This window comes from Oryzias latipes, chromosome 16, assembly GCF_002234675.1.
Source record: "Oryzias latipes chromosome 16, ASM223467v1".
Lineage (NCBI taxonomy): Eukaryota > Metazoa > Chordata > Actinopteri > Beloniformes > Adrianichthyidae > Oryzias > Oryzias latipes.
In genome coordinates, this window is record NC_019874.2 from 4080756 (window position 1) to 4098078 (window position 17323).

The 17323-nt window shown below is 43.6% G+C and overlaps 2 protein-coding genes across 4 annotated transcripts; one reads left to right on the forward strand and one right to left on the reverse strand.

The window, feature by feature from the left end:
* Positions 1 to 418: 418 nt before the first annotated feature.
* LOC101171064 (growth/differentiation factor 6-A) lies at positions 419 to 6790 on the reverse strand. The gene is made up of 2 exons (XM_004086629.4): positions 5764 to 6790; positions 419 to 2686 (listed from the first exon to the last, which is right to left on the reverse strand). The coding sequence occupies exons 1-2, from the start codon at positions 6122 to 6124 to the stop codon at positions 1734 to 1736; spliced, it is 1314 nt and encodes a 437-aa protein (XP_004086677.1). The 5' UTR covers positions 6125 to 6790; the 3' UTR covers positions 419 to 1733.
* A 1738-nt stretch (positions 6791 to 8528) lies between these two features.
* sybu (syntabulin) lies at positions 8529 to 17258 on the forward strand. Of its 3 annotated transcripts, none has more exons than XM_011473282.2 (8): positions 8529 to 8725; positions 10976 to 11024; positions 11134 to 11323; positions 11665 to 11865; positions 13075 to 13174; positions 13314 to 13469; positions 14752 to 14907; positions 15556 to 17258. In XM_011473282.2, exons 2-8 carry the CDS (start codon positions 11001 to 11003, stop codon positions 16691 to 16693), a joined length of 1965 nt encoding a protein of 654 aa, XP_011471584.1. In that variant the 5' UTR covers positions 8529 to 8725; positions 10976 to 11000; the 3' UTR covers positions 16694 to 17258. The 3 variants fall into 3 exon arrangements, with proteins under 3 accessions (XP_011471584.1, XP_011471583.1, XP_011471585.1); XM_011473281.3 differs by having other exon boundaries at positions 8550 to 8725; positions 11719 to 11865; XM_011473283.3 differs by lacking the exons at positions 8529 to 8725; positions 10976 to 11024; positions 11134 to 11323; positions 11665 to 11865 and adding an exon at positions 11907 to 12317.
* Positions 17259 to 17323: the final 65 nt, after the last annotated feature.

Genomic DNA, 17323 nt, shown 5'->3' on the forward strand with positions numbered 1-17323 from the left:
CCTAATTGTTTCCAGGCCAAGGTCGCCTGCTTACGTGGAAGCAATCCTGTCTTTTCAACCAATTTTTTTCTGTTCATCCTCTGATCGGGAAGCTCTGAAGTGTTAAATAAACTTGACCCAAACTGGACGCTTTCAATGGGTTTGTGTGTTTGGTGCCGTCTCGTTGACAGTTGCTTCCGTTGGATGGCTGTCATATTCGGATGTGGTTTCTGGCCCTGAATGTTTACATTTGTTTTCTGGGATGATAGCTCTGTTGGAAAAACCTGAAAGCAGAAGAGACCTGACCTGAGGACAAAGATGCATGCGCTCCACAGACACCTGGAGACTAAAACTGAGTTTTCTATAGACTGCAGAATGATTTGTGACGGTCAGGTCAGTTATGAGAGGCTCGTCTGCATGAATGATGATGCTTGAAACCTTTTACAAATCAAAAAAGTCCACTTTTTTAATCTCACAGTCGTGATTCTTACTATTTTAACATTGAAATAATTAAATTGCAGTGGTTAATAAACAGAAATCTGGCAGACTTTAATTTTAATTTTATTTATACAGTAATGGTGGGGAATATTATCAAGTAATATATGTATATAAATGATCTTATATAACAATGTAAAAGCTCTTTACACTCTAACTGAATGCACCTCAAACTCAGATCCAATATGCAACAATGAGGTAGACATTAATGGTATTTTCCACCCTTTGCCAAATATCAAGGAGACTCCTTAAATTACTCTTATCAAAGTAAGAAATATATGATTATCATGAGACTCTGTACATCACAAATAATAAAATAATTATAGAATAGAAATTATACCGATTTGAGTGCAGTTTTGAATATTTACAAAGAAATGCTGTTCGTCCATTTCTTCATTTGTTGCACTTTGTAACTTTTTCCACTGTACAAAAATTTACAAATCAAAAATAATAATAAACAGCAGTGCATTGGAAGCTAATGTGCATTTTAAATATTGTCTCGTTTGCGAGTCTTTTTCTTTCTTTCTTTCTTTCTTTTCGATTTTTCGTCATCAGAGAAGACAAACTCTCGCTGCGACTGTGGCGCAGTCAGGTGTGGAAGTGCATTTCTTAAAGATGACTCTGTTATCTGTGCTTTCGTTCTTTTCTTCATCAACAGGGCCCATGCAGGACAGGCACCGGGGGGACTTTGTGGGCGGGGGGGGGACTCTCAGGGGCCCTCAACTAGTCTCCGGTAAGGCAAAAAAAAAAATCTCATGCAGGCTTAGCCGCCATCATCCTTTCTTCATCTTGGATCAGTCTGTGGTCAGACATTCACCCCTATTGTTGTGGTGTTTTTTTGGAAAGCAGGCACTTGCTCAGGGCTGTAATGACTCCAGCTGGACAGCGGCCATTGCGGCCTGGATGCACATACCCAAAAGAGATGGGGGCCGGTGGGTGAGATCGCACAGAGGAGCTGCAACAAAGAGCTGCTGACAGGCAGGGCAGCGGCCCACTGGCCCCGACACAAACAGGTGCTGCAGGGCCTGAACACACCGAGCTTTCTGGGAAATAAAAACCTGTCTGAAAGGAGGAATGGTGTGATGAACACTTTAAGGCAAGGAATAATGGTCATGAGTCTAAATAAATAGAGGATGGTGTCTTGTGTGTGCTTTCCTTTCAATAAGAAACAGAAGACCAGGCATGACTGCATTTCAAACCCGTGACGACTTTATATGTTCAGCCACCAGGATCTTTGATTCGGCACGTCCTTGTCGCCGCTACCTGCACCCGCATTGCTCCACCACCATGTCCTCGTACTGTTTGTATACCACGTTGTTGCCCGAGTCTATGTAGAGAATACTGATGGGGCTGAGCTTGGTGGGGACGCAGCAGCTGGGCGGGGTGCTGCTGGGGTCCATGGAGTTCATGAGTGTCTGTATGATGGCGTGGTTGGTCGGCTCCAGGTGCGACCTCAGGGGGAAGTCACACACCCCCTCGCAGTGGTAGGCCTCGTAATCCAGGGGTGCGATGATCCAGTCGTCCCAGCCCAGCTCTTTGAAGTTCACCAGCAGGGCCTTTTTGCTGCACCTGCTCTTAGATTTCTTCCCGTGCCTTTTCCCGTGGCGGTTGGTGAGCGCGGTCCTCCTCCGCCGCCGGGGACCCTCTCCTCTGACCCTCCTTTTTGGCAGAAACCCCCCTCCCTCCTCTGCAGCTTTCCCCTCTTTCTCATCAACAGTCCTCTGCGACTTGATCTTTTCCTTCATCTCATTGAAGAGGTTTTCCCTCTTCTTGGAGCGACTGTAAGCCACCAGGATGGCCTTCTCCTGCTGACTGCGACTGCTCCTGTCCAGCCCCAGCTGCCGCAGGTCCACTTCAGTGTCGGATTTACTGAGCGTGACCCTGAGCTGGAAGCAGAGCTGGCTACCCTGCTGGTGCTGATGATGTTGCTGTCGAGGAGGATGCCCTTTAAACATCTCCCAAACGTCCAGAACTTCCCAGCCAGATTTGATGGAGTCCAGTGGGTCCAGAGACCTAGAGGCCAGCAGCCGGTTGGAGCCACAGGGGTAGAGCTGGATGTTGTATAGACCCGTCTTCTGCAGGGAAGTTTGCAAACCACCCGGCGCTCTCCTAAATATCCTTAATTCTGCCCCGACCAGCTCCTCTTTCTCTGAAAGGGTTGAGACATCAAACAGATACTTTTGTCTTCGCAGAGGAGAGTGCAAAAGATTGTCTGCAAGGATAAAAGAAGAAAATAATTGTTGTCAGATTCACTTAGGGTGTACAGTGTTCAGAGAGAGGCGAGAGAGGGGGGAGGGAGGGGGGACTCACATTCTCCCACAGAGGCCTTCTGTGGCTTTTTCTTGTTTTTCAAACGTCCACCCTGAACCTGCCTCAAACGAACTGCAGCTGACAAGTGCTCCCTTTAAAAACTGTTCCGTTTTTTCAAAACTGCACTTCCTTTGATTCATCTCTGATCTCGGTTTTTTTCTGGAAGAGCCACGTCAAACATAAATGTTGCAAAGGAGATTTGTTGTCATTTAGTTTTGAAATTTCCTTGAAAAAGTTGGTTAGATATAAATACAATGTTATTAGTAAAATATGTTGTGTCTTTTTTGTAGTAGTAAATCAAAGAGTAGTACATGTTTATGCGCTAAGGACTGATTATTACCTAATCCGTCATCAAACTTTACGCACGGCCGAGAAGGTCTCACACCTTAGCAGGAAAAAAAACTCCTTTACTTTTCTGGAGTTCAAATCGGGGGTGGGGAACAGAGGGGTCCTGGGTATTGCCAAACACAACGTATCAACGCGACAAACTGTTTACTCAACAGGACAATGCACAATTAATACATTTTTTTCTATGCCGGGGACGCAGGAGGCCTGCGAGCGCTTCATCCAGGACAATTGGAATGAAAATCCCAGGATTTAAGCAGACATTAAGAGAAACCTCTTGGTTAAACTAAAATACATTGTCAAACATGAGTAAAAAAATCCTAAATATTATGTTGTTAAAACACCGGGGGGGGGGGGGGGGGGAACAGTGGGCGTATTAAAAAATATGTATAAATGGCATTTACAAATAAATGTTTAAAAAAACAGAAGTGACAACATGAGCAGAGTTTTTGGTTTTCTCTCCCTGCTTCTGTCTGGACAGCGCTTTAATTAAAGTGACACAGCTCTACATGGAAACACCCCTGTGACATAATTTGTAAAAGTTGCTCCGGAGACATTTTGGAATTTGGCTGTCAGATTCCCTCCGCGAGCCCCATCGAGCCAAACGGGAAAAAAGCTGATTGAAACCTCGTGCTGCTTTCAGCGGTTTGGCGCGTCTGGTTTGCATTACTTTTCTTTAATAAGCCCTCAAACAAATCGAATACAAGTTCCCCAAATAATTAACAGTTCTCAACTCCCATCCTTCTCATTAAAACACTTCCCCTCTTATATTTCATTTCATCCTGCCAACGACAACATTCCTCCGGATACGAGCGTGCCTGCACGGAGTGACCGACAGTTATAATTTATTTAAAAAACGTTTTCCGTTAAATGCAGAATTCTATGGATTTGTATATAAATAATTGTGTTTAAGTCCTGAAAAATTCTTTTTTGAATTGCTCTATTTCACGTTTTATTCCAATTAAACAAATCTTTTCAAACAACATTTCGATTGTCTTTGTCGGAGCTGCTGTAGAACTCCACTAAAGTCTGAATTTCCGTGCGTCACTAATGCGTAAAAACAGAAACATTCTGACACTTTTTTTGCATTAATGCACACCAGCGCAAGTGTACTGAGACTCATTCTGCAGGTTCCACTGAAACGCAAAACGTCAGAGAGGAATCCCAGGAGGAGTAACAAAACACTGAAAGAATAAGAGGGGAAAAATACTATTCCGTGATTAAAGCAAACCCCAAAAGGGGGGGTTCAGGAAAAAGAAAGGAAAAAAATAAAAACAACCCCACAAAAAAATTAAGTGCTGTTTCATTACCCACCCTCTGCCCCCCCCCCTCCCATGTCGTTTCTTTTTGGGTGATGTGCCCATGGCGGCCGAGCTGGGTCATTATGGGAGAATAGACAGTGTTTGATATGTTATGACATGAACACTCAATTAGATCACCGAGTTCAAATACTCCAGTCAGCCGTTCGATGCCAAGCAGCCCTCAGAAGGGTCCAGCTCGGGGTCAGAGCCGGTGACACATCACATCAAGATCACAGGAGAGAGCGAGGCGTTTTTCCAATTAAACCAGCTCACGCTGCAAGAAAATGACAACACGGTCGAGTCCTTCAGCGTCAAAACGCCTGTCTGTGTTCTTTACCAGGTAAAAGTCCCAAGGAAAATAGTTTTTTTTATTTTATTTAAGTCTTTTGGACTTAAAAAAGAAAAAAAACATGTTTTAAAAAACATCTGGCTGTGATATATTAGGACAAAGTTAATCTCCAGCCGTGCGTCACTGCGCATGAATATGTGCCCTAATAGGAGCCGGGTCCTGGACGCAAAAGCCATGAAGGGACATTTCTTGCAGCGGCGCAGTCTGCGTCCCTGAACCTAGGCTTGGATCGCTTCAGACAGAAGGGGATGCAAACAAATATTGCTTTTATTTCTCCCTGAAAGATTAACTCGGCCTGTGTGTGCTGGACGTGTTTTTGTTTATCTGACTGTGTTTGTTCTCGCAGGCCGCGCAAATCCCTTTGTTACACATCTTAACCGACCCAAACACCTGCTTCTCACACCGACCCGCTCTGCCCCCGCAACCGCCTTTGTCACAGCAAGCTGGTCAGGGCGGGCACCATAATGACTCAATTAGGTCATAAATGATGCGCGAGCTCTTAATTTGTAACAATTTTTTCGAAGGTTATGCTTAAAAAATTCCAAATCCAAACATAATCAAAGTTCTTCGTCGCTCTAACTATTTAGGGAGCGCCCAATTACTGTTTCACGGTCGTGTTACCCTGAGGTTAATTCAAGTGTAATATAACTTGATGCTCAGAAAGTCCCGCGTATCACATGTTTCCACGAATCTGATGCGTAAAGATACCCAAATGCCAGGAAACTTGACGCATTGTGCCGCGGTAAGCAAAACTCTCCGCTTTAAAAACTTTATAAAAAATCTTGTTGTGATTTTTTTCTCCTGTTTGAGCGCGTAAACGTGTGTTTGCGCACTCCTTTCTCAGCCCTTAACTCGTGCGTAAAACCAGACCGAGCATGTTGTGTTTTATCAAACAAGTTCTGAGAAGACAACTGTAAATCAGCCAAAATGTGAAACTCGTGGTCGCCGATTTGTGTAGGATGGAGTTCATAATCCGGCACCAACCTGTTCCTCTGTCCACGAAACTTGTTATGGTGTTTGCGGATTTGGATGAACGGAAAAAGCTCGAGTTTAGTCCAAGTTTCTCTGCAGACGAGTATGTCCTGTAAATGGAGAGCATGTATTCATGCGGAACAATAACGTCCTTTGGGTCTTCTTTGGGATGTCCAGCGATAGGGTGAGAAGACGGGAAGATGTCTCTGAAGAATTTGGATGACCTTTGTCCGTCTTGATGAGAGATCCTGGCTTCCCTGTTCCTCTTCTGTGCAGAAGGGGTGATGATGGCAGCAGACTGGAAACACGGTATATTCCCAAGGAAAACAATAACGAGGCCCAGGCATACCATAACGAATCGAGATGCCTCCATGGCTGCTGGATGATGGTGAGGAGCACTTGATTTTTATCTCCGTCGCTCGGTGAAGCTGCGCTCGTGGGGCCCGCCAGAGCCGGCGATGTCGTGCGCGTCAGGGTCGGGGAGCTGCTGCTTTTGCGCTCGCGGCTCGCGCCAGAATAAGTGCGTTTTTTGCTCTGGACTCCACACAAGAGCGGAGAGCGCAGGGCCGAGAGAAACACGCCCACATGGTGGCTCACTGCAGGGCTTCCCAAACAATTTCGTGTCACGGACCTCCAAACAGGCGCGCGCTGCACCCAACGATCCGCCAAAAGACGCAGAGAAATCAATCAGGAGAAGTTCGGGATGTTCAACAAATGAGCAAAGCGACTGTGCGTGTGCGCACACACTGCCTTTTAAATTTTCAGTTAGATAATAAAACAGAATTGCTTGTAATGCATCTTAAAATCCAAACTTTGCAATCATTTTTCCTGTTGCACATCAAGCAGATCCAAACTGAAAGCACGCATGCTGTCAGCAATGAAACCTTTACTGGCTTGAGGAAATCACAGCACATTTCAATAAACATTCACATCTTGACTTCCTTATCGAGAATTAGGGGAGATAAGACTTAACAGGCGCGTACTGAAAATAGTTAACAACCCAACGATTCACGCTGAATCACCTTTAGATCATTATTGTCAGCAGTAAAACCTTCCAGAATGAGGCTAAGCGAAAAGCTGGACTTAAGAGTGAGTCTAACACGTGATTTCTGGACAAAGGTCTGCCAGGACTCATTTAATGATGTTTTTGCTTCAAAAGGGCCAGATTGTCTTTAGGGACGCTGCTGGTTTCTCTACAGATTATCAAAATATTACTATTTTCAAAATATTTCTTTCCATAGCTATTAACACTATAAAAAAAGCTGTCATAAAAAACAACGATAATATTATTAGAATCAGACAAAAAACTAATTTAAACGGTTGCCAATGAAATAACTAAAATTAATAATTTGAGAGAAGGGATGTCTAAAATAAGAACACAAGAAAAGAACAAAACACACTCAGAACTCTTTACATGGCTCAACCCCTGACTGATTTTGGGTTTAAACATAAACCGCACAAGTGTTGTGTCCAGCAGACAGAGGATCTGGGTGTCTAACACCGATTCAAACCGATGCGGTTTTGTGGATTTAAGGGACTCGGGTGACCTCTAGTGGCCACAATTATTCATCACAAGAGGAGTGAAAAAGTGGCCTTGCTGAAGAGGCTGGTTCAGTTCCACTTGTGAGCAAAAAACAAATACAAAAAAAAAATGTAAACGATGAAAACGATATGGAAGCATTCGCGATTCTCCTGTATCTGTCACCATCAAATCATCAGCAGGTACAGATACAGAAAATCTTTAAGTCTTTTGGCAAATTTGATCTCACAACAAGACTTGGTTCTACCACTGTCCCTTTGATTTTATACTACGCACTTGCAAGTCAAACAAAAATAGTTGAAAGTGAGTAGATAAAATTACATCAAAAATTACCTATTCCCCCACCAATGTCTACCTCTGTTTTTTCTTGTTATTTTATTTTTCAAGTGCCACTTTGTACCAAGTTACCATTGTGCACAAAATCTTATTTTGACCAAAATCGCTTTGTATATTGTATATTGGTTTCATTTAATATGCATCTGCCTTATCAACCAGTTCTTGACCTGCCTTTGTGCTCCATCTATCACTGTGATGTCTAACACTGTTTTGTTGAGGCCAGAGCATTGCCATTTCGTTTGGTGCTTCATCTCTGGTGTGGCACACGAGTGACAAATAAAAAATCAGAATTTGAATGTGGAGAAACACGTCCTTTGGTGTTGCTCTGTTGCTGAACAGTAGGTGGCGGTAGCAGGTCACGCTGAGGCTGGAAAAACAGACGTAGGCTCAGAAAATGATGGAGGTTTCAACATCGAGGCCTGTGATGTCATGGACTTGTTTTTCTATGTCCAGAATTTTCCCAGAATTCCGGTTCAGACATAAAGCAGGACAGAAGCGCAGCTTAACAGGGTAGAGCAATCGAAATCATTTGAGTAAGATTTATTAAAGGAACAACGTCCAAGCAGTATGAATGTGTTCGGAATCAGGAATGACATGCAGATAGATGGTGCAAATGCATCTGCGGAGATTTCAGCACCATGGAGAGAAACGGTGACGTGCGCGCGTGCCTGAATGACGAATTGATGAGTTCTTCAGGCTCATGAGGGGGGTCGCTTTAAAAGCATTTTTAAAGATCAACCTGATAACGATAAATAATTGTGTGTTGATTCTTAATAAAAATATTAAAAACAGCAGTTTTTTAACTTAAGAAATGTGTGATGGTTTCGGTGTGGATTGTCTCCATCGGTTAAGTCATCCTCCCTCTTCTCCCCCATCACACACTCATGTTATGTAACACAGCTGGGATGGCAGCAGCAGCGGGAGGATCGCGCCCGCGCTGTCAGTGGGTTTGCGTCTTGGCTCGCGTCGTCAGTCTGCGCTCAGCTCTCCTCCTGAAGACATCCTCACCGCGGAGCGCAGGCTGGCACCACCAGCTCAGCGGCACGCCTCTGCGCTTCACCCAGCAGCCAGCATCCCAAACCGACGCCAAGCATCCAGGTGGGTGTGTGGACTCTTCATTTTTCAGAGAAATAAACTGATCATGATAAAAATAACATAAACAATGTCTTCGTAACCGGACGGCAGAAAGGCTCTTGACAAGTTCAGAAAGGAGAATATTTTATGCGTCAGTTAAGCTCTTTGATGACTTCACAGGGAGGAATTTGAATTTGTTGATTTGTTTCTTTTGAAAAATCTTTTTCTGGATGCGTCGTCACACAAGAGAAAAACACGTTTCCATAACTGTTGGGGGCGCCAGATGAAACAAAACAAACCTAATTCCTGCTCAGAACATAACAAATACGCACAACAAGCCTTCTGATGCACAAATCACAGCTGTCACTGTCTGGATATCAGCTCATACGCCTCTGTGGAGAATTAATGCGAGTCAATCTAATGACATTTTCTAGATCTATATCGCCATAGAACAATTTCTAAATGAATTGCTCTAGCTTTTACAGTTTTTGGTGTGGAATCTGTCTTTTGGGGACTTTTGCCTCACTGACTGTAGATTTCTGATGGGATCAACATCTGAAATTGATGAGAGTTGTTGCTTAAAGTGAAGCAGCTCAGTCATGACATCATGCAGTGATGAGGCACAAACTGTCCGTCCAGCACTGAGCTTCAATCTTCTGTTGAATCTCATTCTGACAACGTAACCTTCAGACCTTTATGTGTCTAAAGATCATTCTGGAATGAACAGATCTCCATTAGTGCAGATCAACATTATATAAAAGTCACACTCAGAAAAAGGGTTAAGGGAATTATGATCAACGCCCACGCCAGGCCATCTGGATGAGAGGAAAGCTCCATCAGAGGCTTAAAAACTTGTTTATCAGAAGTCAGCTCCCTGGAGCTGCAAACAGCTTTCAATGAATCTGCACAATAAATCTCACATAATATGTTGGATTTTTTGGTTGTTGCTTGTGTTTTCAGGGAGGATGTGATTCCGTATCGGATGCTCATATTTAGAATAAACAAATAACATTTGTGACAGAAGCACTTCAGAGTTTTACATGAATCAACGCTGGAAGTGTGATTTTTGTCTGTTTTTGAATACAATGTAAAAATGCAGCAATGAGGTGAGCTGCCCTGTTAAGTGACAACTGGAACAAAAAGTTCTATCAGTATGACATCAAATGATACAGGCTCACATCACCTCAGTGCATTTCAGAGGTCGTCTCTGTGACACACAGCTCATCACAAGCAAAACCCACTCCACTCATAGTAGACTAGGATGGATGCTTTTATCCTGGTTAAAATGTCCGTGCAGGTTTTCCTCTTAGCTGCTTTGAGTGTTGCCATGGCACAGATGTGGTCACCTGACTGCCAGGCTGCTCTGCCACATTTGGATTCTGAAAGAACAAGTGAAACAGTTGGAAATGTAGTGGAGGTTCACCCAGAACGATTCTATTTTTGTAAATGAGGTGAAGTTTGCTTCCCCCGAGTCTCTAGTTTATTTCTGTGACTCTCTTTGGGCCTACTTGACGAGCAAAGAAGACTCTACCTGATAATTGTGATTCGGGGTTGTCAGATGAAAATATCAGGGCAATGTCAAAGGAGGATTGTATTAGTAGAGCCAAAAAGAAAATCCCAGTAGCTCTGATCTCAACCTGATGTTTGGCTCTGGGGTCAATGATGTCATAAAGTGATGTCAAACAAGCGCTTACGTAACCAGGCCTTTTAGGCAGCTGCATGAGAGCAGAAATAACTGTTCAAAGTGCATCCATGCCTCAGGGAAGATCTGCATTATTTAGCTGTAAAGCATCAATAAAAAATGCTTTGTCTCTGCTTTGTATCTGCATACACAAAACCTAATGTTTGTCGTTGGATGGGATTCCTTCTGCTCTCCGCTCTGCTCCAAAGCCTTTTTAAGAGTGGCTTTCTAATACATCCTAATCTATCGTCCACTCACTGGTTAAAAGCACTTTCCGATTTCGACAGGAAACCTCGCTTTACTGTTTGAGCTTCAGAATCAAGTCGGATCTTAAATGTCTTTCAAATCCTGTTGGGAGTTTTATTTTTAGACTTTTTTTTGTTTCTTACAATCATAAATTCAATGTGTGGCTCAGCTGTGCCTGACTCTGGGCATTTGGAGCCATCTGTGCCAGGCAGGTTGTGTACGCTCCTGTGTCTTTGTGTGTAGATGTAACAGAGCTCAGACCGAAGGCTCTTGTTTGTCCAGGGTTTGGGTCAAAACCCTTTATCCACAGAAATGGAACTTTGCTGATGTTCTTTTTTGTTCATTAGGGGAGAGAAGTGTGAAAATAGTACAATGGGACCATTCCAAGAATATGAGGTGAGCGTCCTGCTTTCTGGGGCAGTTTGGAGAAAATGGAGTCAGGAAAATCTTTGAACTGATAACAGGAAATGCTTTTAGTAATTCTGTAACTTGATGTTTTGAAAAGGAAAAGAAATCTCCAGAGAAAGGAAGTCCTCGCAGCCGCATCCCACGTTTGGTCCTTCATCCTCTCCAACCCAAAGACAAAGCGTCGCCTCAGTCTGATTCCCCTTTCTCAGAGGAGGAGGGGGGCAAGGAGTGCGACATCAGCTCCGACAACTCCAAGAGGACCGTCAGCACCAACAGCTTCTGCTCCGGTAAGATATCAGGTCGCAGGACAGATGAGCTGAAACATCACTGGGGTTATTGATCATTTTCTAATATTTTACAGTTTTAATGTTGATCTTGGAAAAAAAAGTTTTTTTCTCACGTGTTGGTAAATATTGTGTGTGCTCACTTAACTTGACCTTTCAAATGGGAAGTGCGAAAACCACTCTGGAACACATACTTATGAGGTGAAAGGTCACGGGGACTACTGTGCTGTCTGTCAGAAAACGGCTGGAGCTGAACCTTGAGCTCTGATCGACTGCTTGTGTTCGCTCCCTACCCCACGCTGCTTGTTCTTGGCTATTATCATCTGTGTGCCTGTCCACAATAGATGACACCGGCTGCCCACCTAGTCAGTCTGTGTCCCCCTCCAAAACCCCGTCAGGCTCAGAACGGAGTGCCCACGGCTCGCCAGTCCTCCCGGAACGCAAAGCCAAAGTGAAGCGGGTGAGGGTGATGACCGAATGGAGCGGCGAGGCACGGAGCACACAGAGGCACAAGAGGGAACTGAGGTCTGCCATGAAAGCCAGAGGTAAAAATAAATAAATAAAGAAACGGAGAATGTCAAGTTTTCATCAGAAATGTATTAAAAGTATACTTGATCCATACTGTTAGAATCTGATCATTTGTGCCTTTTAGTCATCAGCAAACACTGAAAAGGTCAAAACGTCTCTAAAATAACACAAGCTGCTCAAAACATATTAAATGCTTGTTTCTTACAAACCCAAGTTTCTTTTTTTTCTTATTGAGGGAAGGAAACAGTGTATAATTATGGGTAGATGTTTGGATTCAAGCTGATTGCTTGAGGGAAAGGTTCAGGGGGGGTTGCAATTAGTTTGATTAGCAGGAGGTTACTAGAGTGGCCGACTGCACAAAGCTGAAGTTGACTCACTGAGTGTTGTGGATTCACCAAGTGTTGTGCTGTCACGGTCATCACCGAACACTTTACCATGGTGTTGTTTGATGGAAAAAGGTGTTTCTCAGGTAGGCATCTTATTCTCCATAGAAGAGGTGAGTTTAGCATTTCACTGAATTATCTTCCAACTGTGTCTGTAACTGCTGTGTCTACATTACAAGAACGGTTTTGTGCATTCAAGCAAACCGTGCAAAGCTATGGAATGTAACAAAAAGGTGATCACCTGCAGGTTTTCCCTTTTTCCTGGACTTTTGACTTGAAAATTGGTGTCGTATGAAATATCTCATCAAATGTTATTATAAGTTACAAAAAATGAAGCTTAAAAGTTAAATAGAATGAACTTAAACCATAAAACTTTAGTTTTTTCAAAGCAAGTTTTTAATGATAGATATTCTGAAGGCTTTTATAGTTTTCTGGGCATCTCAATCCCTCCATACGTTGTCTAGTCATTTTGAAAACAAGTGTCTAAAGTCAATATTTTGAGGATTTGTGGGGCCAAACACTTATTAGAGAGAATTATTATTTGAAAGCCAATCTTTATCAGTAGAGTAAACTTCAAACTTGTTTGAACTTTATCTTAGACTAAAATTTGTTGATCAGACAATTTTCAATATAGGTTTGCTGACTTGAAGACTTGATTTTTAACAAAAAAGGTTTGTAAGTTTTATCTTGAAATTTCTTCAACCTTTTAAGTTAGAAGTTGTTTATTTTTAGAGCCACTTTGATTTATTTTATATTTTCAGTTGTGCTGCTTACTTCTTGATACGAAAATGGCCCAAATTAGGAGAGATTTGGCCAGCATGCTGATGCTGTTTGCATCTGCAGGTAGTGAAGCAGACTTCAGCTCATCCAGCAGCACAGGCAGCCTGAAGACCAGAGACGGCCCCGTGCCAAATTCAGCTGGAAAGAAGGCCTCTTCACGCAGGTGAGCAGATTTGTTTTACTATTTATGTAGCTATTAGGCTTTCCAATGTGAAAGCTATAAAACATTGCTTCCTGGTCTAGAAGTTTCACTTGGTGTGAAAAGACCTGCCCTGTACATGGCTTTTCCTCATTTTCTGCAGTCGTGGCATTCACATCCGACCACTCCCAGTATTTAAGCCACCTGGCAGTCCAACTGCAAACCGAGATGCAGATCTTTATGCTCCACACAAGACTCCTCCCAGAGCTGCCCTCTCCACCACCAACAGCAGCAGCTGCAATTCCAGTCCTACTTCCAGGTACCAGTCTACTGTCATGCAGTATTATGATCTGAACAAATATTCAGCTGTATCAGTACAGAGTTGAAGAAAGCAATTTAAAATGACAGTGCATTTCACGGTTTCTTATCCATGAATTGTTTATATGCAGATTAAAGTTCTAGTTGCCTCATGTTTTCCTCCAAATTGGACCTTTTTGGTCAGTTTAAATGATGAGCATTACAGATTGTTGTGACTAAAATTACTTTAAACATTTTTTAAATTCACAATTTTAATCAGAAATCAAATGAATTTGTAATTGTGCCTTTATCAGTTATTCTGACCTCTAAACAAAGGCTTGTCTTCCTTGGATGAATGCAGCGTTCTGTTTCAGAGTATCCAATGGCTTTGTGTGCAGATTTGGACTTTTGCCCAGACAGTAGAGGTCATCAGGGGGGTGGCTGGATTAGGGTCAGACTGATGCTGCTTTTTATTTTGCATCTGACTAGGATTATGGATTTTGGCTTCATCTGAATTGTATATGATTGCAAAAATATGATTTCTGAAACTACCCAGATTATCGCCACACTCCCCAGGGCTGAATAAAGGGGCTAAGAGTGGGCTTCAGGGTAGGAAAAGTGACATTCCTGATACTTGCATTGTTTCCTGTTTGTTTATGATCTGGTGCTGCAATAACACAAATCCTGGATTCAAAAAACATTGCTTGGCAGAAGCATTTCTCCTGTTCACATTCATTAAAGGGATCAGAATACTTTGTGTTGTCACTTTAAGACCTCCTGCTTTTCAGTGTTTCATGTCATGTGACCAGCCCACCCCCTCCAATGTAGCCTTCTCCAAGGCCATTTCTATTTTTGCACAATGAAGAACACTATTGCTATAGTATAGTAGTGGATCATGGGATTTTTTTTTTATCCTAAAAAAAAAAACAATCTTAAGGCAGGCAGGCTTCAGGAAGCATCTTCCCTGACAGCATCCTGGTCAGACTTGTGCTCTTCTACAGGAGTCTTTTTGCTGTCATGGTAAATGGCGTATACTTGTATAGCACTTTTCTACCTTCCTCGAAGGCCCTAAGCGCTTTACAGTCACAGTCCCATTCACTCATTCACACACCGATGGCGGCTCTGCTGCCAAACACTGACACCAACCTTCCACCAGAGGCAAGGTGGGGTTCAGTGCCTTCGACACATGGGGGGGCGGGAATCGAACCTGCAGTATTCTGATCAGAGGTCGACCACCCTTCCACTGCTACCCCCAACCGCCAATGGAAACATTGTCCCAACACCTTCCTGTGATTTGTTTTCAGACGAGTAAGCTTGGGCCGCTACCACTCCTGTGGAGAAAACCATGGCATCAGACCGCCAAACCCTGAGCAGTACCTCACCCCCCTGCAGCAGAAGGAGGTGGCAATCAGACACCTGAAGACCAAACTTCTGGAGTCTGAGAACAAAGTTTGTGACAGGTTAGAGGAACATCCATTTCTCAGCTGGCATCTAAAATTTAAATGTGAGTGTGTGTGTGTGGGGGGGGGGGGGGGGGGGGGCGGGGGTAATTTGGAAGTGATGTAATGCCTGCAAGGGGTCCACTGAAGCGTCCTCCTCTTACATAACACTAAATGCTGTATTGAAACTTTTGGAGCTGTGTGCTTTGGATCATTTTTATTTATTTATTTTTACATTTTTGCCAACAGGCTAAAGCCCATTAATGGCAAATTCATCTAAGTTCACAAAATATTAAAATGCATATTAAATATCCTTTTTTTTTGTAGTAGCCTGCCTGGATAGTGTAGCTTTTACCTGAAATGATTAACCTACAACACAAATTTGTAAAACTGAAGTAAACCAAATGTTTAAACAGGAAATGACTGATTTAGATGTTCTGAGACACAGATTTACCCATTGAGTCTGTATAAACATTAGCTTTTCTTTTTGTTTTCGCTACAGCCACAAAGTGTTTAAGGTACCGTAACTAGTCTTTTCAAAGTTGAACAAGGCATGGAGCTCTTGTTTTATTCAAATGAAGGGGAAGAAAGCCAAATTAATGAAAATGTTTTATGCAACAGTAATGGTAGACATTCCCCCCCCCCCCCCCCCCCCCCCCCGTTTGTCAGGGAGACGGAGATTGAAGAGCTCAAGGGGCAGCTTAGCAGAATGAGGGAGGACTGGATTGAAGAGGAGTGTCACAGAGTGGAGGCACAGCTGTCCCTCAAAGAAGCCCGCAAAGAGATTAAGCAGCTGCGCCAGGTGGTGGAAACCATGAAAAGCAGCCTAATGGAAAAGGACAAGGGAATACAGAAGTACTTTATTGATATCAACATCCAAAACAGGAAGTTGGAGTCTCTGTTGCACAGCATGGAGCTCGCCCAGAGTGGTTCCAGTCTCCAAGATGAAAATCCTCTGGATTTCATGTGTGACAGCTCCGATGGCAGCGGGAGGAAGATGCTGAGGATGGAAGAGGGTGGGATTGAGTTGGGGGACCAAGGAGCTGAAGCTTTGGCGGACAGTGGACTCTTGGTAAACGATGAGATGGCAAACAGCGCTGACATCTTTGAGCAGGTCTTCATGTCCACTGCAGTGGATTTCAGCCAGGATTCCAGCAATAATCCCGGGGCCGCTGGAGAATCCGGGGCTCTGTCAGAAGAGGAGCAGATGGCCAGTGCATCCACTGCACCATTGTCCCCAAAGACACTTTTCTCCCCCTCTCCATGCCAACAGAACACAGAAGATAAAGGAATCCAGACGGAGCTGATGCCTGTATCACCTGACCTGCAGGCTCTGCTTCTGCAGCTGCTAAAGTTCCACGGATGTTCCCGAGGAGATGCAGTTCTGTCTCCCTCCACTCTCTTGGGTTTCCCAAACTTGCACAATTCCACCACTGCCTGTCAGTCTGACTCCACACTCCCCCAGCCCATCATGGCTCCAGAAAGCTCAGAGCCCACTGATTCAGAGTGTTGCCCAGAAGCGACAAAGAACCTTCGATTCATGAAGGAACTAGACTTTGAAGCAAGTGAGGAGGAGCCTTGTTCATCTCAGGAGGTGGGTGTGGTGAGTAAGCGATACTGGAGCAACAGCTTCTGGGTAGATTTGGTGGCAGTAGCAGCTCCAGTTTTGCCCACAGTGGCTTGGCTGTACTCTCGGCACGGCGTAGACGGCAGCGCTCCAGTCTACAACATCGCCGCCCTAATCAGGGGCTGTTGCATCGTGGGATTGCACTCTCTTCGTCACGCTGCCAGCCGCTCGGATGCGTAATGGCACAGACACCACAATCATGCACCCAACTTTGACCTGAGAGCACTAAATCAGTATTTATGAGAAACCGTTCTGACACTGGATAAAAGCAATGCAGTTATCTTTGCACTGTTATTTTGCACTCTGTAGTTATGATTTGATATTTAATGGTGACATTGAATGGATTATTTACAAGAATTTCTGTATTTACATTTGAGCATATCATCTGGGTAGATGGTTATGTTACTGTCCTCTTCTAACCCTATTTAGTTTAGTTTGTTTTTTTGTTTTAACTCAATGTTGAGATACTTTTAAATGGCGGAAGCTGTAATCCTTAGATGCATTCTGAAACGTGTTTGTGTTGCTGTCAGAAAACCTTTCTGCCAAAGCTTTAATGTGACTTCACTGTTGTGCATCTGTTCTTTCCCTCCTTTCCCAGGAGTAGAGCTTTACCGAACGCAGCTCATGTGTTTGTAGAAAGAAGCTAAAACTTTAACTGACACTTGTGCCTGAGCAATGTGCAATACTGGGGGTTTACATCAAATGTCCTTGTAACTTTAATATTAAAGCATGACGATTCTGGGCATTTTTGAACTCCTGCATTTCTTCCTCCCACCTTCCCTTTAAAGTTTATGCAAGAGGCCCTTTTAA